At 44.5% G+C, this 24,803-nt stretch overlaps 1 protein-coding gene across 1 annotated transcript in view; it reads left to right on the forward strand.

Annotated features, from left to right (window-relative positions):
- Window positions 1-316: 316 nt before the first annotated feature.
- Window positions 317-24,803, forward strand: part of LOC126235106 (allatostatin-A receptor-like) — a gene marked incomplete at its 3' end in the record, with an annotated part of 100,555 nt that continues 76,068 nt past the window's right edge. Inside the window, exons 1-2 of the mRNA XM_049943841.1 lie at window positions 317-427; window positions 474-713. Coding sequence (XP_049799798.1) covers window positions 317-427; window positions 474-713 — 351 coding nt within the window. The remainder of the gene's footprint in view (window positions 428-473; window positions 714-24,803) is intronic.

The following is a 24,803-nucleotide window of genomic DNA, read 5'->3' on the forward strand; positions in this document are numbered from 1 at the left end:
GTGTTGTCCTTAGGTTAGTTAGGTTTAAGTAGTTCTAAGTTCTAGGGGACTGATGACCATGGATGTTAAGTCCCATAGTGCTCAGAGCCATTTGAACCATAGTGTGATACGACAAGGTACCAATCATGAGGGGATCCCCGAGAAAATTTTGTTGGGAACCCCTGGGTGGAATAGTTTGACGTGAAAGCTACTCTTAAGCTACCTCCAGTGGAGAAGCTGGAGGTCGGAATGACAGTAAGACTGCTGTACCGTGAGTGAGCCGGTGCACGTCTCGGCTGTCGGGCGGCGAGTAATTACGGCTTCGGGTGACGGCGCGATGTGCCGCGCGGGAGTCAAAGAACAGAGGGGCGCGTGCGGGGGCGGCGGCACCTGCGGCTGCTCCCCCGCGTATCGCCGCTTTGATCACGAGCCGAGGCGCCGCGGAGAGGCGAGGCGCGGCGCCTGATTAGGCAGGGCCCGTGCCGGGCCTGCAGGACGGCCGCCTGTCATTGGCCGTCGCTTTGAGGAGCGGCTCTGCTCGGCTCCTCTCGATGGCCGCCGGCGCCCTGCAGCCAGATAACTCACTTCCGCCACACGAGCCGCGCACCACTCCGCTTCTCCTGTCCCACAGGCCCGTCACAGCTCCTGACGCACTAATTCCTCCAACCATCACGGCGTATGCCGCAATGAGTCTTGCAGTTCTTTCTCCCTGTTCATTCTCTCCTAGAATTCCGGTATGTGACCTGCCACTTGTTTGTGGTAATGTTGTCTGGTGTCACCACATTCACTTGACCAGACTTTGAAGACAGTATCTTGCAGGTGATCAGCCTGCATAATATTCTTCCTAAAACTCGTCGTTTCGACCACCCTATTCGGATCTTCCTCAGAAGTCTTCCAGAGTTCCTGTCTCGCTGAACACTGAGGAAGATCCCCACAGAGTGTTCAGAAACGTAGAGTTTGTAGGAAAGGTTGGCCTAATCAGAAGCCTTATCGTCTTCAAGGGTGACTGAGCACTCAGGAAGATTCCAATAGTGTGTTCAAAATGTCAAGCTTGGAGAGGAATAGTACACACTATAATCAAGAAATTTGTCGCGTTCGCATGTGACGGAATACTGAGAAAGTAGAGGATTTTAAACGTCGAGTTTCTACAATAGACTTGTATTAATAATGTTCCTTCCTGAGTACCTGAACACTGGGGAAGATCCCAGCACAGGGTTCAAAACGTCATGTTTGGAGAAAAGGATGTCTACCAATCAGCAGCCATTGGGTGTTCCTGAGTGGTCGAACATTGGGGAAGACCCGAGCAAAGGTTTTGAAACGCCGCGCTTGGACAAGAACAGGATGCGGACTAAGCAACAGTCTTATGTTATTCCCATTTGACGTAACACTGAGGAAGATCCCAGCAGAGGTTTTGAAACGCTGAGTTTGTAGGATAACATGAGGCCTAATCAAAAGCCTCAGAGGTTCCCAGAGGTGGCATTACACTGAGGAAAATGCCAGCGGAGGGTCCAAAAGGTCGAGTCTGTAGAATAGGGCGAGTCGTAATGAGAAATTTCATGGCGTCCCGTGGCAGCGGAACACTGAAGAAGATCCCAACTCGGAGTGCGAAAGGTCGAGCTTGGAGAGTAGTAGGACGCGGCCCAGTCGTTCAGAAGATTTTATCGTCAATAGTGGACAGAAGGCCAGCAGGCTTACATAAAAAACAACTGTTCTTCTGTTCTCTGCTGCCATGTTTGTTTACTCATAACAGTTACGTAAAGCAGCCTGTGAGAAAGTCTGCAAGACCGGAAAGCATTTTTGAAAATTACAATTCTCACTAACTGACCATCTAAAAGAACGCTCAAGCAGACTAAAACTACAAGTACTGCTGATACGGTGGCAACGTGATCTACAATCCACACATATTCATATATTTTAGATCAGTATTCACCTAATTACCGATTCTAACACTAGACATTCATTACGCCTTCCTTTTAGCACCCTGCTAAACTATCAAAAAAAAAAAAATGTTCAAATGTGTGTGAAATCTTATGGGACTTAACTGCTAAGGTCGACAGGCCCTAAGCTTACACACTACTTAACCTAAATTATCCTAAGGACAAACACACACAGCCATGCCCGAGGGAGGACTCGAACCTCCGCCGGGACCAGCCGCACAGTCCATGACTGCAGCGCCTAAGACCGCTCGGCTAACCCCGCGCGGCTGCTAGCCTCTCCGACCTGGATCCTACACCAGTTCGCGAAGTTACCTATCCTCCTCCAGCATCTAGAACACCTTCGCCGTCACACATCTTCCCCTAAACCTGAGTCCCAACATCACACTTTTTCCTCCAAACTTGAGAAATGCACCTCCATCAGCAGTTCCCATCTTTCTTGCATCTCCCATCGCGTCCTACAGAAACTGCAACCACCTCCCTCTATAACACCTCGAGATAATCTGAGAGATCTACCTCCCATGTCAATTACCTCGCCCGTGCCCTCCCAATGGAAGCCCTCGAGCATATGTAAACAATGGCGTCACATGGTTTTGGTCCTTATGTAAATAAATCATGCACGTGCGCTCTTGCTAATGTAAACAATGACGTCGTTTTGTCTAAGACTAGAAGTTACGTCTGTGGCTCCAAACCAGTGAACAGGCAACTGTGGTGAGTACTGGTACAGTGCACCCCTGTGTACTTTGATTCCCGCACGGCACCCGAAGCCGTAATTTCTCGCTGCTTGAGACCCAAGGCGTGTATCGTCTCATTCACTCACGGTACAGATCTAACCGTTATTTTAACCTGCAGCTTCTCGCAAAACTACGGCTGTTGACTCCTGTCATGACAGTTGACCAGGTCCTGGAGGAAACATCTAAATCTAATACAAACGCTGCATTTGACCTATACATCAACGCAAAATGACCGCTTCAGGAATCAGGAGTTAACTTGTAAACAGTTTTCATCGAATAGGTATCCACAAATCATTCATTGTGTTGTTCTTGTGGTCTTCAGTCCTGAGACTGGTTTGATGCAGCACTCCATGCTACCCTATCCTGTGCAAGCTTCTTCATCTCCCAGTACTTACTGCAACCTACATCCTTCCGAATCTGCTTAGTGTATTCATCTCTTGGTCTCCCTCTACGACTTTTACCCTCCAATGCTAAATTTGTGATCCCTTGATGCCTCAGAACATGTCCTACCAACCGATCCCTTCTTCTAGTCAAGTTGTGCCACAAACTCCTCTTCTCCCCAATTCTATTCAATACTTCATCATTAGTTATGTGATCTACCCATCTAATCTTCAGCATTCTTCTGTAGCATCACGTTTCGAAAGCTTCTATTCTCTTCTTGTCCAAGTTATTTATCGTCCATGTTTCACTTCCATACATGGCTACACTCCATACAAATACTTTCAGAAACGACTTCCTGACACTTAAATCTATACTCGATGTTAACAAATTTCTCTTCTTCAGAAATGCTTTCCTTGCCATTGCCAGTCTACATTTTATATCCTCTCTACTTCGACCATCATCAGTTATTTTGCTCCCCAAATAGGAAAACTCCTTTACTACTTTAAGTGTTTCATTTCCTAATCTAATTCCCTCAGCATCACCCGACTTAATTCGACTACATTCCATTATCCTCGTTTTGCTTTTGTTGATGTTAATCTTATATCCTCCTTTGAAGACACTGTCCATTCCGTTAAACTGCTCTTCCAAGTCCTTTGCTGTCTCTGACAGAATTATAATGTCATCGGCGAACCTTAAGGTTTTTATTTCATCTCCCTGTATTTTAATATCTACTCCACACTTTTCTTTTGTTTCCTTTATTGCTTGCTCAATATACAGATTGAATAACATCGGGGAGAGGCTACAACCCTGTCTCACTCCCTTCCCAACCACTGCTTCCCTTTCATGCCCCTCAACTCATATAACTGCCATCTGGTTTCTGTACAAATTGTAAATAGCCTTTCGCTCCCTGTATTTTACCCCTGCCACCTTTAGAATTTGAAAGAGAATATTCCAGTCAACATTGTCAAAAGCTTTCTCTAAGTCTACAAATGCTAGAAACGTAGGTTTGCCTTTCCTTAATCTTTCTTTCTAAGGTAAGTCGCAAGGTCAGTATTGCCTCACGTGTTCCAATATTTCTACGGAATCCAAACTGATCCTCCCCGAGGTCGGCTTCTACCAGTTTTTCCATTCGTCTGTAAAGAATTCGTGTTAGTATTTTGCAGCTGTGACTTATTAAACTGATAGTTCGGTAATTTTCACATCGGTCAACGCCTGCTTTCTTTGGGATTGGAATTATTATATTCTTCTTGAAGTCTGAGGGTATTTCGCCTGTCTCATACACCTTACTCACATGATGGTAGAGTTTTGTCAGGACTGGCTCTCCCAAGGCCATCAGTAGTTCTAATGGAATGTTTTCTACTCCCGGGGCCTTGTTTCGACTCAGGTCTTTCAGTGTTCTGTCAAATTCTTTACGCAGTGTCGTATCTCCCATTTCATCTTCATCTACATCCTCTTCCATTTCCATAATATTGTCCTCAAGTACATCGCCCTTGTATAGACCCTCTATATACTCCTTCCACCTTTCTGCTTTCCCTTCTTTGCTTAGAACTGGGTTTCCATCTGAGCTCTTGATATTCATACAAGTGGTTCTCTTTTCTCCAAAGGTCTCTTTAATTTTCCTGTAGGCAGTATCTATCTTACCCCTAGTGAGATAAGGGTCTACATCCTTACATTTGTCCTCTAGCCATCCCTGCTTAGCCATTTTGCACTTCCTGTAGTTCTCATTTTTGAGACGTTTGTATTCCTTTTTGCCTGCTTCACATACTGCTATTTTATATTTTCTCCTTTCATCAATTAAATTCAATATTTCTTCTGTTACCCAAGGATTCCTACTAGCCCTCGTCTTTTTACCTACTTGATCCTCTGCTTCCTTCACTACTTCATCCCTCAGAGCTACCCATTCTTCTTCTACTGTATTTCTTTCCCCCATTCCTGTCAATTGTTCCCTTATGCTCTCCCTGAAACTCTGTACAACCTCTGGTTCTTTCAGTTTATCCAGGTCCCATCAACTTAAATTCCCACCTTTTTGCAGTTTCTTCAGTTTCAATCTGCAGTTCATAACCAATAGATTGTGGTCAGAATCCACATCTGCCCCTGGAAATGTCTTACAATTTAAAACCTGGTTCCTAAATCTCTGTCTTACCATTATATAATCTATCTGATACCTTCTAGTACCTCCATGATTTTTCCGTGTATACAACCTTCTTTCATGATTCTTGAACCAAGTGTTAGCTATGTTTAAGTTATGCTCTGTGCAAAACTCCACCAGGCGGCTTCCTCTTTCATTTCTTAGCCCCAATCCATATCCACCTACTATGTTTCCTTCTCTCCCTTTTCCTACTATCGAATTCCAGTCACCCATGACTATTTAAAGTTTCGTCTCCCTTCACTATCTGAATAATTTCTTTTATTTCATCATAGATTTCATCAATTTCTTCATCATCTGGAGAGCTAGTTGGCATATAAGCTTGTACTACTGTAGGAGGCGTGGGTTTTGTGTTTATCTTGGCCACAATAATGCGTTCACTATGCTGTTGGTAGTAGCTTACCCGCACTCCTATTTTCTTATTCATTATTAAACCTACTCCTGCATTACCCCTATTTGATTTTGTATTTATAACTCTGTATTCACCTGACCAAAAGTCTTGTTCCTCCTGCCACCGAACTTCACTAATTCCCACTATATCTAACTTTAACCTATCCATTTCCCTTTTTAAATTTTCTAACATACCTGACCGATTAAGGGATCTGACATTCCACGCTCCGATCCGTAGAACGCCAGTTTTATTTTTCCTGATAATGACGTCCTCCTGAGTAGTCCCCTCCCGGAGATACGAATGGGGGACTATTTTACCTCCGGAATATTTTACCCAAGAGGACGCCATCATCATTTAACCATACAGTAAAGCTGCATGCCCGCGGGAAAAATTACGGCCGTAGTTTCCCCTTGCTTTCAGCCGTTCGCAGTACCAGCACAGCAAGGCCGTTTTGGTTAGCGTTACAAGGCCAGATCAGTCAATCATCCAGACTGTTGCCCCTGCAACTACTGAAAAGGCTGCTGCCCATCTTCAGGAACCACACGTTTGTCTGGCCTCTCAACAGATACCCCTCCGTTGTGGTTGCACCTACGGTACGGCCATCTGTATCGCTGAGGCACGCAAGCTTCCTCACCAACGGCAAGGTCCATGGTTCATGGGGGGAGGTCATTGCTCTATAGGTCATGTAAATTACCAGTTTGCTTCGTTACTTGTTTCTAACAAATGATTTACAAATTTACGGCTTTATTCTATGAAACACTGCGTTCTTATACACACATGGTCATCAGTCCCCTAGAACTTACAGCTAATTAAACCTAACTAACTTAAGGACATCACACACATTCGTGCCCGAGGCAGTATTCGAGCTTGCGACCGCAGCGGTCGCGCGGTTCCAGACTGAAACGCCTAGAACCGCTCGGCCACTCTGGCCGGCCTGAGAGTGGACACTGCAGCAGACGCTTCGCCATAAACATAAATAAATCACCTTAGCTATGAGTGCAGTCAGCGGACATCACTGTCTGCATGTTCTTATTGTAACCAACGTGAGATTCTACTCACTGGTGTCACGGAGCAATTGGAACGTGTATCATGTCATTAGTTCAAATGGTTCAAATGGCTCTGAGCACTATGGGACTTAACATCTATGGTCATCAGTCCCCTAGAACTTAGAACAACTTAAACCTAACTAACCTAAGGACAGCACACAACACCCAGTCATCACGAGGCAGAGAAAATCCCTGACCCCGCCGGGAATCGAACCGGGGAACCCGGGCGCGGGAAGAAGCGAGGACGCCATCGCACGACCACGAGCTGCGGACTCATGTCATTAGTCATCAGAATATTAACCAGTGATGAAATATCCGCTCTATTTGAATCCCAAGAAAATAGGTACCTTCTCACGAAGTAATTTAAGGTGATATCTAAATTTACCCAACATACAAAAATTAACTGCAGAGCTTTCATGCACGCAGTAGTAGCACACAAGTAAGTATTATGTCTTGGAAGCGTATACTTCATTTCCTCTTCTCATACTGATGCCCTTGTTTTAGTATGAAGTGAGAAAATAAACACAAAACCTGAAGTTTCTGGGAAGCTTGTAACTCATTTCTTCTTCTCATATCATAGCTTTTGTCTCAGTATGAAGAGAAAAATAAACAGTGTAGGGTTCTGAAGCGCCACATGACACCGGTTCTTATCGTAGACCCTATCGGAAACGCAAAAAGCTGGGAGCTCTTCATTCTTTTGTGCAACAGTCTGTTTCCTTTCATGCTTTAATACCGCTCGCAGATTCTTATTTAAGGACTTGCGTGCATCAAGTTCTTCAGCAGAATGAGCCTGATGTTATTGTGATAATTACGGTATGGAAAAAATTCAACAAAGACGATTTCCCCTAGAGTAGTGAAGATATTTGCGCATGTCTGTATTCAGCAGTGACTGCCAGCTGCCACAACACTTTATACAGAATTCGTGCTGTGAGGGCACTTCAGACTTCATTCAGTAAGTCGTCAGGAGACGTAAAATTAACGTCGCTTTCCGAGTCATATTCAGTCAAAAATGAGGTGTTATTAAGGTAGTTGTGTGTTCTAGCAATTACACTTTGATAATTCCCATGTGAGTATTCCGATAGCCAAAAGAACCCGTTAGTGTGAAACCATCGGGAATTACATTAATATCAAACTTCAAGAAGTCGAGACAATACGTGGACTCTTCTCTTCGCTGGGTAACCTCTTACTGTTATTTAGGCATTTTCTCTGTCCTAGGCGTAATGCAAATGGAACTTCACATCCATGAGGCGCTTCCGCTATTCTTGACAAACATCAGCAACTTGTAATCACTGCGAGTAACAACTGTGTGATGATAACGGTACACGCTGTCATTGGATGTGGTGGTATGCTGTCAAACTGCTTACAGTAACATTAATGGTGGCGCACATAATCTAGCGATGTGGTGGCGTCGTCGCTTCTCTTTATTTGGCTTCAGCTTGAGTTATCTAATTTAACGATGATATACTCCATTCACGAGCTGCTAATGATACAGTATGACTACAGAAATCATCGTGCGGGTATTACATTAATTCTACAACGAATTTCTTGACAAATATTAGCATCAGCTATGTAGCTGAAATGACTCACTACACAGGTACTCTATGTTGCACTTGGTTAAGTGATCAGCTCGCTGCAATCCTGCTTCTGCTGTTCTTAAATTATTGTATACTGACCATTCGTTATTTGACTAAATATGCGCTACAATCTGATTCGCATGCATGTAACACGGGTTAGCGCCATCACAAAGCAATGACTAAGGAATGTTTGCCGGTGAAGTCCCATTACATTGATGGCAAGACAAACGCTCGCAAATCACCTGTATTGCCTCAAAAACAATTGCATCTTAAATATAGCAGGACAGACGTCCACATTGTCACAGGGCACTGAAATACAGCAACGACGGCAGATGAAAATTTGTGCCCGACTGGGGTTCTAATCTGGACCTCCTGCTTATTAGGCAGACGCGCTGACCATAGCACTACCTGCAGGATCTATCTACACAAGTTCCTCATTAGACGCAAATTCCCATCTTTGCCGTATACCACATGCGCGGTACCCCTCGTACATTATACCACTCGCTCGCAGCCACACTGTATTCCCTCGAGGGTTCGGACGATGACGTGCTCTAGCACTGAAAACTTTCTATGGCCCGTCGAGACGAGAATAATTATACAGGATGTTCCAGGAGGAATAGTAAATATTGTAGGAGGCGGTAGTATAGAGAAATTGCAGAAAAAATATCATATAACATATATCCAATTTTTATCGAGTACATACAGCTGGGTTCAATGCATTTTCGTTTCGTTTGTTGGTCCTTACGGGACCCCGTTGTCTACAATTCCTTCAAAACGAGCTTCCACGATTACTGGAAGAGGTTCCTTTGGGTGCAAGAATGCGTATGTTCCTCCAGCATGACGGGGCTCCTGCACATTCTATTCTTCAGGTGACACATCATCCAAAAATAAAATTTCCAGGAAGATGGATCAGTGGACGTGGGCACTTGTCTTGCCTGTGGGGATAGTTGAAAGCGAAGTCGACAAAGAAAAAGTAAACCCACGAGCCGATTTGATAGTATGGATTATGAATAGTGCAGCCCTCCTAAAAGAACGCAAAGACGACCTCAGAAGAGCTACCTATGATGTTATCAAGAGAAGTCAAAAGTGCATTGAAGTTGGTGGGGGAATGTTTGAAAATCAACTTTGAATGTCATTTGCCTTTGCTTTGAGTTTGTTAGGGTTACGTACTAACAGCTGGGAAATACCATGTATATGCATATATGTGTGGTGTCTGTTCTTTCGGACATGTACGAAGGAAAAGACAACGCGAATCCGGATTCGAAAGTGGTCAGTCACAAATTTTCATCTGCCGCCATAGCTTTATTTTAACGCCCTGTGACAGTCCGGGCATCTGTCCTTCGATGTTTAATTGATTAACAAGGCTGTCTGTTTCGATTCGTAGTGTCTGTTCTTTCGAACATGTCTCAAAGAACAGACACCACACACACACACACACATATATATATTGTTGTTGTTGTGGTCTTCAGTCCTGAGACTGGTTTGCTGCAGCTCTCCATGCTACCCTATCCTGTGCAAGCTTCTTAATCTCCCAGTACTTACTGCAACCCACATCCTTCTAAATCTGCTTAGTGTATTCATATATATATATATATATATATATATATATATATATATATATATATATATATATATACAAAGTTGGCGCTAATAGCATAGGCACATAGAGAAGACACAAGACACAGATCTGTAAGTCCACGGTACTGGTGATAAGTTGAGAAAACCGTCCCGAAACACATGTGCTAAAAAACGCCACTGTTTCCTGCGCATGTACCCCGACATCGATATGGGATATGATCACCATGCACACGTACACAGGCCGCACAACGGGTTGGCATACTCTGGATCGACTGAGTAGCTGCTGGGGTATAGCCTCCCATTCTTGCACCAGTGCGTATCGCAGCTCCTGAAGTGTCCTGGGGGTTTGATGACGATCAGCGATACGTCTACCGAGAGCATTCCAGACGTGCTCGATGCGGTTTAGGTCTGTAGAACAGGCAGGCCACTCCATTCGCCTGATATCAAGGTACTGCTCTATGATGGCAGCTCGGTGGATCAGTGCGTTATCATCCATCAGGAGGAAGGTGGAACCCACTGCACCCCTGAAAAGGCGGACATACTGGTGCAAAATGACGTCCCGATACGCTTGACCTGTTACAGTTTCTCTGTTAAAAACATGCAGGGGTGTACGTGCACCAATCATAATCCCACCCCACACCATCAAACCACGACCTCTATACAGGTTCCTTTCAAGGACATTAAGGGGTTGGTATCTGGTTCCTAGTTCACGCCAGATAAAAACCCTGCGAGAATCACTGTTCAGACTATACCTGACAGGTCCCTTTCAAGGACATTAAAGGGTTGGTATCTGGTTCCTAGTTCACGCCAGATGAAAACCCTGCGAGAATCACTGTTCAGACTATACCTGGACTCGTCCGTGAACATAACCTGAGACCATTGTTCCAATGACCATGTACTGTGTTCTTGACACCAGGCTTTACGGGCTCTCCTGTGACCAGGGCTCAGTGGAGTGCACCTTGCAGGTCTCAGGGAGAATAAACCATGTCTGTTCAGTCGTCTGTGGACTGTGTGTCTGGAGACAACTGTTCCAGTGGCTGCGGTAAGGTCCCGAGCAAGGCCACCTGCAGTACTCCGTGGCCGTCTGCGGGCTCTGATGGTGAGACATCGTTCTTCTTGTGGTGTTGTGCACTGTGGACGTCCAGTACTGTAGCGCCTGGACACGTCTCCTGTCTGCTGGAATCGTTGCCATAATCTTGAGATCACACGTTGTGGCACACGGAGGGCCCGTGGTACGACCTGCTGTGTTTGACCAGCCTCCAGTCGCCCTAGTATTCTATCCCTCATAACGTCATCAATATGTGTTCTTTGAGCCATTTTCAACACACAGTCACCATTAGCAGGTTTGCAAACGTCTGCACACTTACTCGCTGCACCGTACTCTGACATGCACCAACACACCTCTGCGTATGTGGGCTGCTGGCAGCGCCACCGTGCGACGACCGCAGGTCAAATGCACCGCATGGTCATACCCCGAGGTGATTTAAACCCGCATACCGCCCACCAGAGCGTTGTTTCATTATGTATCAGCATTATCCTTAATTTATGAACATGTCGGTCGATTTTTTTACACTGCGACCAAAAGGTGTCTCAGTTGTCGGCAACAAATTCCAGCTGTGATGGACACACCTTTGGGGAAGAATTCGAAGTGCAAAATACACTTGGAGCTATCAGATGGAATGTTCACATTACTCTTTGCTCGAGTTTATGTCTTTTGGCAGTGCTCAGCCTTTCATTTCATCTTGGGAACGTAACGATAAAGGCATAATATTCGTAACCAGTAACAGTACTACATAGGAATGCTCAATGAGCGACCTAATGACGTTCAAGCAAAACTGCAATAATAGTCACTCTGTTGATTTTTGTTGTTTCAAAGTAGAGCATACAGTATTCCTGTACCAAACTTCTGAACCTTGCCTGTTGAATGCAAATGTCGCATGATGGTTAAATGGTAACCCATCACTTATATGAGTAGTCGAGACTTCCTTAATGTGGAAAATAATTCATGCCAGAACGATCTTTGTTGAAACAAGAATATCTTTTTCTGGAGTATTTTTCCCAACTCCAAACACAGTTCAAGTCTTTCAAGCTGCCTCCTCTGCATTCATCCCTCTATTATACCAAAAGTAAATATTGTGTTGTAGGTGTTACACTTTTTCCCACTTGCGACCCAATTTTACAACGCTCAACCGTAGTTCATGATTTTCAGGTATGCAATATCCAATGTTTAAATACAAGTCGATAGCTAGAACTTCAAATTCGAAAATGACAGTTAAGACATACAATGACAGCGTCACGTGGCGTTCACCTGGGCGGCGCCCGATTCCAGGCGGCGGGTGGAGTCTGGCCGGTGGCCGGTAGCCGCAGCAGCGCGAGGAAACACTCGAGCATAAGCTGTTCTGATCGCGACGCAGCCACGAGCTGTCCTGCGGAATTGTTTCTGGAAGTATTTGTTATTACTGGTGGGTACAATGTGAAGCGAATTATCTTCGATAGTCAATGAGGCTCATAACTTTAGACGAGGGCCGAAAAAGAGATACGGTTGGACGCGAACACCCTGACTATAAGTTTAGAATGCATGACCACGGGCTCACACAAAGCGACAACATCTCGGAAGTAGACACCACTTCCTCCTGACATTTCCAATATCTTACTGTGTTGCCAGATTGAGCAAATGGCGGGACTCAGCGTTGTCAGAGGCGGTCGGTTTTATTGGCCACCTTAAGTGAACGACTCGGACTTAGCCTCTGTGGCGGCCGACCGGCGGTCAGTTTTTATGTCTAAGACTGCACATCGACTATGTGTAAATTGATCTGGAATGAACATATACTTGGAGTTTTTTATAACTACTACAGATGTGAAAGGGAATGTTCCACCGTTAAATACTGTAGGTAAGAACTTGGGAATCATTTATCAACAGCATTTCAGTTATGTGACGTACGTTCCTGTTTGCAGTATGTGAAGTTCAAGATGACAGTCGGCCCGAGTGGCCGTGCGGTTCTAGGCGCTAAAGTCTGGAACCGGGTGACCGCTACGGTCGCAGGTTCGAATCCTGCCTCGGGCATGGATGTGTGTGATGTCCTTAGGTTAGTTAGGTTTAATTAGTTCTAAGTTCTAGGCGACTGATGACCTCAGAAGTTAAGTTGCATAGTGCTCAGAGCCATTTGAACCATTTTTCAAGATGACACATACATATTTTTGACATGAGTGGCGGTGAAATGACGCAACAGTGAGTAGTGCAATTTAATGAGCGTAATTTATATTTCAATTTTTATTTCTGTTGCTTGCTCCTTTTCTAATATGAGCTTTAAGTAGTGATTTCATCTATCGAACAGAAACTATGCGCAGGAGATGTGTCGCTTATTTTTACTGCTGTGCAGGAGTGATCTCTCGAGTGCTATTCTTGTACAAACTAACCGTGCCATCGTAAATCTGTGTGTGTGTGTGTGTGTGTGAGAGAGAGAGAGAGAGAGAGAGAGAGAGAGAGAGAGAGTTGAAAAGCATTAGACATTTCCAATTCTATACGCAAATTTTGCATGAATATTGAAGGGGGTGGGGGGGAATTGGTGGAAAGTATGGGCTGTCGTGCTGATGAAGGAATGTATGCTTTCTGCAGTTCCCGTCTAAAAGTTTTCACTCAGATCGGTTTTAGACCTGTATTAAGTCTAGCTATCACCTTCATGGTATATATCAGTTTCTATCTTCTCTAACATAGTAATGTCTACAACTGTATTTAGTTATTCCTCCAATATTACATTTAATAGGTGAAGTTTCCCCATGGGTCACATATGCTGCTTTAAGACTAGGTACTGTATCTCTTGTAAGGAGTGTGTGTTTTCAATGTAATGGAGAGTTCTGACACACTCCTGACACTCTATACACCTGTAGCAAATTTGCGGTAATTGTCTCCTGTTGAATGACGATTTGACCAAGTTAAAAGTTTTCTAGATCCTACATTATGACCTATTATCATTATCATAACGTTAACAGGCGCATTGATAGAGTTAAACATGGCCACAGGGCCACGCCTGTGCCTAACAGGTAACCATAACGTCTATAGAAAACCGGGACAGCTGCGACAAGAGGTGCGTCTGATTCACGTTAACGCACATCCCAGTATCGCAAATGTCGTAACGCAGAAGTTACGCAAATTAGGTACACTCGAGCATCCGCCCTGTGATTCTGCTCTTCACATGATATTATGACGCCTTCGGTCTATTATAGCTTTGAAGGGTCGACGATTCCTGTCGGATGAAGATGTGCAACAGGCAGTTACGAACTTGTTCACCAAACGATATCTTCAGCCAGGTGCGTCGGTGGGATGGTTGCCTCAATGCTCACCACTATTTCGCCTGATTGGCATACTGATTCTGGACTGTACGGCCCCCAAACTGAAACTTTTTGTTCACAGTACTGCGTACCCTTAGTACGTGGTAGGACTTTCGCTGCCCTTACGGGTTCCTGTACCTCTGCCAGAAAGACTTGCCATTGTGAAAGCTGCTGCACAGTTCAAAGTGAAACGGGCAGAAACGAATGCAAAACCAGTGAAACCTCCTAGTTGATGCAGGCTGCCTCAAAACGTGATTCCAAAAGTTTCCACTAAAGTCCGAACTCAAAACCAATTTCGTCGACAGCACGCTGGTAAACAGCCCATTTCACAGTCTGAGACATACGCTATAACAGCATTCCAGGGTTTTAGTAGCGATGTTCAAATGGTTCAAATGGCTCTGAGCACTATGGGACTTAACATCTGAGGTCATCAGTCCCCTAGAACTTAGTACTACTTAAACCTAACTAACCTAAGGACATCACACACATCCATGCCCGAGGCAGGATTCGAACCTGCGACCGTAGCAGTCTCGCGGTTCCGGACTGAAGCGCCTAGAACCGCACGGCCACCGCGGCCGGCTTAGTAGCGATGTATTCTAAGTAATGGAAACTCCTCCTTCGACCAAGAAGTGGCGGTTCTCTCTAGCGGTTCCGCTTATATTGGTCTCTTCTGCACCACAGGATGACCCGCGAGATAAAACTGATGGGTCTTCTGGTGCTCCCATCGCGGTTCAGTTTCTCCGCACTAACGCTAAGTGTCCCATTGCAGCGGAAGTATGATTGAGCACCTCCTGTCTGAAATCCTGTGACCTTCCAAAATCTCTCAATCGGCGTCAGAGTCTCTGCTATCTTCGTAGGATGCTAGAAAGTCAGTTCCAAGACCGAAGGAAGCCAAGGTTATACGACCTACAAGTTAGCAATGCATTGCGGTGCTCAGACAAGCTTTTGGTTTGTGCTGTCGTCCGAAGAACGATGGTCCCATGTCGGAGTTTGTACCTCACGATGAAGCCACAAGTAAGGACAGTCGCCGCCTGACGCAGCAAAGAGTGAAAGACACGCCGTCAAGAGTATCTGTAAGCCGCCGCTGTTTGAAGAGTGCTTACGTCAGAGCGCTGTGCCGCTCAGAACCACTCTGCATTCATCGCTTACGACGGCACCGTTGTCCTACTTCAGATCCAGCACTGCGAGTTCTATTAGATGCAAGAACTATATCGAAGTTAATAGTGAATTGTACCCTGACATGAGACTTTCATTCAATATAGTGTCAAGTGATAAGCTATAGAGTACACAAATAAATGACATTCCGATGGACGTGCATTGTTTCCATGTTAACTATTTCAGATTGTTTCAGCGTTATTACAAGTGGCCATCATCCGCATCAAGCACAGAAATATTGGTTTTGTAAATGAAAACTGCCTTTTTGTTTCTGCAACGAATTTTGTTCCTTCCAAAAGCGTTTCGCCTTTTACTTTAAGGTATCTTTAGTGGAACAGTTATTCCGAATTTTTGGATGAAATCTGAGTTTTCTTTCATCTGGCACTGTAACTTCACTTACGAAACATAAGTACATTTTCTCGTTACGAACTTCCTTCTTCACAATTTTCACGTTCTTTGCGTTAATTGCTGTGGAGCACTATTATTTTTCTGTCACTAGTTGCACATATTTTGGGAAAACTGTATTTTAAAGTTCTAATTAATGTGTTTTCAAAACACACACTCACACACACACACACACACACACACATCTACATCTACATAAATACTCCGCAATCCACTATACAGTGCGTGGCGGAGGGTACCTCATGCCACAACTAGCATCTTCTCTCCGTGTTCCACTCCCAAACAGAACGGGGGAAAAATGACTGCCTATATGCCTCTGTACGAACCCTAATCTCTCGTATCTTATCTTTGTGGTCTTTCTGCGAAATATAAGTTGGCGGCAGTAAAATTGCACTGCAGTCATCCTCAAATGCTGGTTCTCTAAATTTCCTCAGTAGCGATCCACGAAAAGAACGCCCACTTTCCTCCAGAGACTTCCACCCGAGTTCCTGAAGCATTTCCGTAACACTAGTGTGATGATAAAACCTACCAGTAACAAATGGTTCAAATGGCTCTGAGCACTATGGGACTCAACTGCTGAGGTCATTAGTCCCCTAGAACTTAGAACTAGTTAAACCTAACTAACCTAAGGACATCACAAACATCCATGCCCGAGGCAGGATTCGAACCTGCGACCGTAGCGGTCTTGCGGTTCCAGACTGCAGCGCCTTTAACCGCACGGCCCTACCAGTAACAAATCTAGCAGCCCGCCTCTGAATTGCTTCTACGTCCTCCCTCAATACGACCTGATAGGGATCCCAAACGCTCGAGCAGTACTCAAGAATAGGTCGTAATAGTGTTTTAGAAGCGGTCTCCTTTACAGATGAACCACATCTTCCTAAAATTCTACCAATGAACCGAAGACGACTATCTACCTTCCCCACAACTGCCATTACATGCTTGTCCCACTTCATATAGCTCTGCAATATTACGCCCAAATATTTAATCGGTGTGACTGTGTCAAGCGCTACACTACTAATGGAGTATTCGAACATTACGGGATTCTTTTTCCTATTCATTTGCATTAATTTACATTTCTCTGTATTTAGAGTTAGCTGCCATTCTTTACACCAATCACAAATCCTGTCCAAGTCATCTTGTATCCTCCTACAGTCACTCAACGACAACACATTCCCGTACACCACAGCATCATCAGCAAACAGCCGCACATTGTTATCCACCCAATCCAAAAGATCATTCATGTAGATAGAAAACAACAGCGGACCTACCACACTTCCCTGGGGCACTCTAGATGATAACCTCACCTCCGATGAACACTCACCATCGAGGACGACGTACTGGGTTCAATTGCTTAAGAAGTCTTCGAGCCACTCACATATTTGGGAACCAATCCCATATGCTCGTACCTTAGTTAGGAGTCTGTAGTGTGGCACTGAGTCAAACGCTTTCCGGAAGTCAAGGAATATGGCATCCATCTGATACCCTTCATCCATGGTTCGCAAGATATGTGAAAAAAGGGCGAGTTGCGCTTCGCAGGAGCGATGCTTTCTAAAGCCGTGCTGATGCATGGACAGCAACTTCTCTGTGTCAAGGAAATTCGTGATATTCGAACTGAGAATAAGTTCGAGAATCCTGCAACAAACCGATGTTATTTGGTCTGTAATTTTGAGGATCCGTCCTTCTACCCTTCTTATATACAGGCGTAACCTGCGCTTTTTTCCACACACAACACACACATACACACACACACACACACACACGCACACACACACTCTCTCTCTCACACACACACACACACAGAGAGAGAGAGAGAGAGAGAGACAAACGCATATACTTCTTTAGGTTGGCAACATACACATGTTGTTGTTGTTGTGGTCTTCAGTCCTGAGACTGGTTTGATGCAGCTCTCCATGCTACTCTATCCTGTGCAAGCTTCTTCATCTCCCAGTACCTACTGCAACCCACATCCTTCTGAATCTGCTTAGTGTATTGATCTCTTGGTCTCCCTCTACGATTTTCACCCTCCACGCTGCCCTCCAATGCTAAATTTGTGATCCCTTGATGCCTCAGAACATGTCCTACCAACCGATCCCTTCTTCTAGTCAAGTTGTGCCACAAACTTCTCTTCTCCCCAATCCTATTCAATACCTCCTCATTAGTTACGTGATCTACCCACCTTATCTTCAGCATTCTTCTGTAGAACCACATTTCGAAAGCTTCTATTCTCTTCTTGTCCAAACTGGTTATCGTCCATGTTTCACTTCCATACATGGCTACACTCCATACAAATACTTTCAGAAACGACTTCCTGACACTTAAATCAATACTCGATGTTAACCAATTTCTCTTCTTCAGAAACGCTTTCCTTGTCATTGCCAGTCTACATTTTATATCCTCTCTACTTCGACCATCATCAGTTATTTTGCTCCCCAAATAGTAAAACTCCTTTACTACTTTAAGTGTCTCATTTCCTAATCTAATCCCCTCAGCATCACCCGATTTAATTTGACTACATTCCATTATCCTCGTTTTGCTTTTGTTGATGTTCATCTTATATCCTCCTTTCAAGACACTGTCCATTCCGTTCAACTGCTCTTCCAAGTCCTTTGCTGTCTGTGACAGAATTACAATGTCATCGGCGAACCTCAAAGTTTTTACTTCTTCTCCATGAATTTTAATACCTACTCCGAATTTTTCTTTTGTTTCCTTTACTGCTTGCTCAATATACAGATTGAATAACATCGGGGAGAGGCTACAACCCTGTCTCACTCCTTTCCCAACCACTGCTTCCCTTTCATGCCCCTCGACTCTTATAACTGCCATCTGGTTTCTGTACAAATTGTAAATAGCCTTTCGCTCCTTGTATTTTACCCCTGCCACCTTCAGAATTTGAAAGAGAGTATTCCAGTCAACATTGTCAAAAGCTTTCTCTAAGTCTACAAATGCTAGAAACGTAGGTTTGCCTTTTCTTAATCTTTCTTCTAAGATAAGTCGTAAGGTTAGTATTGCCTCACGTGTTCCAACATTTCTACGGAATCCAAACTGATCTTCCCCGAGGTCCGCTTCTACCAGTTTTTCCATTCGTCTGTAAAGAATTCGCGTTAGTATTTTGCAGCTGTGACTTATTAAACTGATAGTTCGGTAATTTTCACATCTGTCAATACCTGCTTTCTTTGGGATTGGAATTATTATATTCTTCTTGAAGTCTGTAGGTATTTCGCCTGTCTCATACATCTTGCTCACCAGATGGTAGAGTTTTGTCATGACTGGCTCTCCCAAGGCCATCAGTAGTTCTGATGGAATGTTGTCTACTCCCGGGGCCTTGTTTCGACTCAGGTCTTTCAGTGCTCTGTCAAACTCTTCACGCAGTATCTTATCTCCCATTTCATCTTCATCTACATCCTCTTCCATTTCCATAATATTGTCCTCAAGTACATCGCCCTTGTATAAACTCACTATATACTCCTTCCACCTTTCTGCCTTCCCTTCTTTGCTTAGAACTGGGTTGCCATCTGAGCTCCTGATATTCATACAAGTCGTTCTCTTATCTCCAAAGGTCTCTTTAATTTTCCTGTAGGCAGTATCTATCTTACCTCTAGTGAGACAAGCCTCTACATCCTTACATTTGTCCTCTAGCCATCCCTGCTTAGCCATTTTGCACTTCCTGTCGATCTCATTTTTGAGACGTTTGTATTCCTTTTTGCCTGCTTCATTTACTGCATTTTTATATTTTCTCCTTTCATCAATTAAATTCAATATTTCTTCTGTTACCCAAGGATTTCTATTAGCCCTCGTCTTTTTACCTACTTGATCCTCTGCGGCCTTCACTACTTCATCCCTCAGAGCTACCCATTCTTCTTCTACTGTATTTCTTTCCCCCATTCCTGTCAATTGTTCCCATATGCTCTCCCTGAAACTCTCTACAACCTCTGGTTCTTTCAGTTTATCCAGGTCCCATCTCCTTAAATTACCACCTTTTTGCAGTTTCTTCAGTTTCAATCTGCAGTTCATAACCAATAGATTGTGGTCAGAATCCACATCTGCCCCTGGAAATGTCTTACAATTTAAAACCTGGTTCCTAAATCTCTGTCTTACCATTATATAATCTATCTGATACCTTTTAGTATCTCCAGGATTCTTCCAGGTATACAACCTTCTTTTATGATTCTTGAACCAAGTGTTAGTTATGATAAAGTTATGCTCTGTGCAAAATTCTACAAGGCGGCTTCCTCTTTCATTTCTTCCCCCCAATCCATATCCACCTACTATGTTTCCTTCTCTCCCTTTTCCCACTGACGAATTCCAGTCACCCATGACTATTAAATTTTCGTCTCCCTTCACTACCTGAATAATTTCTTTTATCTCGTCATACATTTCATCAATTTCTTCATCATCTGCAGAGCTAGTTGGCATATAAACTTGTACTACTGTAGTAGGCGTGGGCTTTGTGTCTATCTTGGCCACAATAATGCGTTCACTATGCTGTTTGTAGTAGCTAACCCGCACTCCTATTTTTTTATTCATTATTAAACCTACTCCTGCATTACCCCTATTTCATGTTGTATTTATAACCCTGTAATCACCTGACCAAAAGTCTTGTTCCTCCTGCCACCGAACTTCACTAATTCCCATTATATCTAACTTTAACCTATCTATTTCCCTTTTTAAATTTTCTAACCTACCTGCCCGATTAAGGGATCTGACATTCCACGCTCCGATCCGTAGAATGCCAGTTTTCTTTGTCATGATAACGACGTCCTCCTGAGTAGTCTCCACCCGGAGAACCGAATGGGGGACTATTTTACCTCCGGAATATTTTACCCAAGCGGACGCCATCATCATTTAATCATACAGTAAAGCTGCATGTCCTCGGGAAGAATTACGGCTGTAGTTTCCCCTTGCTTTCAGCCGTTCGCAGAACCAGCACAGCAAGGCCGTTTTGGTTAATGTTACAAGGCCGGATCAGTGAATCATCCAGACTGTTGCCCCTGCAACTACTGAAAAGGCTGCTGCCCCTCTTCAGGAACCACATGTTTGTCTGGCCTCTCAACAGATACCCCTCCGTTGTGGTTGCACCTACGGTACGGTCATCTGTAACGCTGAGGCACGCAAGCCTCCCCACCAACGACAAGGTCCATGGTTCATACACATAAACAAATCAAATAGGAAGCTTCATTAACCTACGGTAGTTGCGACTTGAAATCACTGTTTTCGGCAAAATATCAACAACTAGTGACAGAAGATTAATAGTGCTCTACAGCAATTAGCGCAAAAAACATGAAAATTGTTAAGAAGGAAGTTCGTAACGAGAAAATGTACGTATGTTACGTAAGTGAAGTTACAGTGACTCGATGAAAGGATAAACAGATACCAGCCAAAAACTCGAATAACTACTCCACTGAAGATACCTTGACGTAAAAGGCGAAACGTGTCTGGAACAAACAAAATACATTGCACCAAGGAAAAGGCGATTTTTGTTTGCTAAACTAATATGTATTAAAACTGATATAATATTTTGCGTATGTTGTAGTATCTGCTCGACGTTGTCCAGAAGTGAATCTAATCTTGCCGGATCGCACCACAGTGCAGAAGCGAAAGTCTCAAGTTGTTTTTTCGTCCGGCAGTACAGAGTTCGTTCAAAAATGGCTCTGACCACTATGGGACTTAACATCTGAGGTCATCAGTCCCCTAGAACTTAGAAATACTTAAAACTAACTAACCTAAGGACATCACACACAACCATGCCCGAGGCAGGATTCGAACCTGCGACCGTAGCGGTTGCGCGGTTCCAGACTGTAGCGCCTAGAACCGCTCGGCCACCCCGGCCGGCAGTACAGAGTTGATAACGCTTTTATTTTTTTGTAGCTCTCCCCCTTTCACCAACTGAATGTCAACGACGTTCATTTATACGGCGTGAGAAGCGACGTCTTTCAAACTCGTAATTAGCGAAAGGTTGCAGTGCCCAGTACAAAAGTACAAACCGCCAATGCAGTGTAATATCGACGGTTACAAAACAACAGACGCGCTACGTGTGTGTGTGAAGGGGGCAGGGTGGGGGTGTTTGTGTGTGTATGTGTCTGTACGTTTGTGTGTGAACCGTCTCTTGCTGCAACGAAATAACGATCGGGTCGCGTGCTGCTAAATTTCTCGCATCGTCGCTTGGCAATGCCAGTGACAATGAGTCTACTTTGGCGGCGGTATAAATACGTGCGTCGCGGCGCGCTGAAATTAGACGGCCCGAGTAAACGCGGTCCCGCAAACAATTGGCGGCGTGGTACGGCGAGGACAGGTGACGCCCACGCCGCCCCTCCCCTGTTTATACGCCGCGTCCGGCGCGGCCGCGTGTCTCGCATCACTCGGCACTCAGCCGCCTCGCACTTTGGCAGTTCCAGGCGTCGCTGCCAGCCGCGTCAAAACGACTCGCGCGCCGCCTGTAATCCTGCTTCGTAATGGCGCGACTCGCAGGAGAGATATTCTGTAACAGCCGCGACTTCTATTATGAGGTTCTGACTCTGAAACACCCCGGACCATGTTATAACATCTTTCATTAACGTGTTACGTAATTTCAATCATCACTAAACATTGCGAATACTTCCTAAACGGATGATATAACGACAGTAAATTTTGTTTAAGCTGTTAATATAGAGTGGTGTAGCTAGTGTTAAGACTGCGCCCAAAAATGCCGTTCAGTTCCCTGTGGAACAGTCTTGAGGTCACCGATTCTAAGAATTACGGTTCTTATGGGCATACAAAAGGGTCAGCTAGGTTAACTTACACTGAGATGACAAAAGTCATGGAATACCTCCTAAAATCGTTGTACAGAACATTCTCCGACTTCTCCCCGATCGTTTTAGAGTAAAATATCAAGTTTCGACGATTACATCTATCGTCTTCTTCAGGAGCAACTGACTGTCAAACTTGCTGCTGAGGTGCATTATATAGCCCAAAGACGGCTTCTGACTAGTCAGTAATTCGTTATGCTGTCGCAAATGGTGACAACGTCTGTACTGCTTGCACCACTGCTCCCGCCATAGGATGAACATTGGGGCGAATATCCCTGGCTCCTCTCTGCATCGAGAACTCGCTTCCCTGCACCGCTACGATTATATCCGCTGTCACGGTTGAAGATTTGCTCGCATAAGTTACAGAATCCCAGTATGTAGAGGCCTGGGACAAACATTTTCTTTCGTAAAACAGTTTTTTTTTAACAACTGCAGGTTTTCCAGTCCTGGATTTTTAATATGTCGTTGATGTTTCGCACAGGGGTCGGAAACGGTGCGGCTACACTGACCGATGTAATTGCTACCGCACTCACAACGGATGTTATAAGCCCTAGGGGTACTTAGGCCGAGACTGTCCTTAACAGGACGTAGCTTCTCCTTTACCAGTTTAGGAGGTCGGAAAATAGATCTGATACCTCCTCTTCCATCTCCTCAAATTTCCACCTCGTTGGGAAGGGAGTGAGACAGGTTTGTAGGTTATCCCCGATTTTATTTAATCTGTGTATTGAGGTGGGAATTTGAGGAGATGGGACCTGTATAAACTGAAAGAACCAGAGGTTATAGAGAGCATTAAGGAACGATTGACAAGAATGGGGGAAAGAAATACAGTAGATGGATAATGGGTAGCCTTGAGAGATGAAATAGTGAAGGCAGCAGAGGATCAAGTAGGTAAAAAGACGAGGGCTAGTAAAAACGTTTGGGTAACAGAATATATATTGAATTTAATTGATGAAAGGAGGAAAAATAAAAATGCAGTAAATGAAGCAGGCAAAAAGGAATACAAACGTCTCAAAAATGAGATCGACAGGAAGTGCTAAATGGCTAAGCAGGGATGGCTAGAGGACAAATGTAAGGATGTAGAGGCGCATATCACTAGAGGTAAGAGAGATTAGTATCTCTCTACAGGAAAATTAAAGAGACCTTTGGAGACAAGAGAACCACTTGTGTGAATATCAAGAGCTCAGATGGAAACCCATTTATAAGCAAAGAAGGGAAAGCAGAAAAGTGGAAGTAGTATATAGAGGGGCTACACAACGGCGATGTTCTTGAGGACAATATTATGGGGATGGAAGAGGATGTAGATGAAGATGAAATGAGAGATACGACACTGCGTGAAGAGTTTGACAGAGCACTGAAAGACCTAAGTCGAAACAAGGCCCCGGGACTATACAATATTCCATTAGAACTACTGACAGCCTTGGGAGAGCCATGCCTAACAAAACTCTACCGTTGAAGAGAAGGAATACAATCCGTGCCTTATCCCGTGAATGTGCAACATTTTCACGTTTCCTTGTCTTGGAGAACGCTGACTTCATATCACGTGCCCCATAGTCGTTCTTTCGGAACACATACTTCAGATGAAACTTCCTGACAGATTAAAACTGTGTGCCGGACCGAGACTCGAACTCGGGATCTTTGCCTTTCGCGGGAAAGTGCTGTACCATCTGAGCTACCCAAGCACGACTCACGCCCCGTCCTCAAAGCTTTACTTCTGCCAGTATCTCTTCTCCTACATCCCAAATTTTCACAGAAGCTCTCCTGCGAACCCTGCAGGACTAGCACTCCTGGAAGAAATGATATATCCTTTCTTCCAGGAGTGCTAGTTCTGCTAGGTTCGCAGGAGAGCTTCTGTGAAGTTTGGAAGGTAGGAGACGAGATACTGGCAGAAGTAAAGCTCTGAGGACCGGGCGTGAGTCGTGCTTCGGTAGCTCAGATGGTAGAGCACTTTCCCGCGAAAGGCAAAGGTCCCGAGTTCGAGTCTCGGTCCAGCACACAGTTTTAATCGGCCAGGGAGTTTCATATCAGCGCACACTCCGCTGCAGAGTGAAAATCTCATTCTGGAAACATACCTCAGATGATTAATTTCGGAACTCAAGTGGTCCTGGTCGGAAACAGTTTTTGCTCTGTGTTTTCTGCGAGGCATGTTTCCACGGATTCTTTAACAATGGAGCACTAAAAAGACATTACTGTGGTCATAATACTAGTTTTATCACATTCCATTGAATATTCAGTGGACTTGCTGGGTTGCAAAAGGCGAGTGCAACGTGATGTTCGGGGCAGCCTTCTTTCACAGTGCTTGTGGTCTGCCCAGTGCAAGCCATAACACATCTTGTAAATTCCGGCCATCCGCAATAACAAGCCGTCCTTCA

The sequence above is a fragment of the Schistocerca nitens genome, chromosome 2 (genome assembly GCF_023898315.1).
Source record: "Schistocerca nitens isolate TAMUIC-IGC-003100 chromosome 2, iqSchNite1.1, whole genome shotgun sequence".
In the NCBI taxonomy this organism is placed as follows: domain Eukaryota; kingdom Metazoa; phylum Arthropoda; class Insecta; order Orthoptera; family Acrididae; genus Schistocerca; species Schistocerca nitens.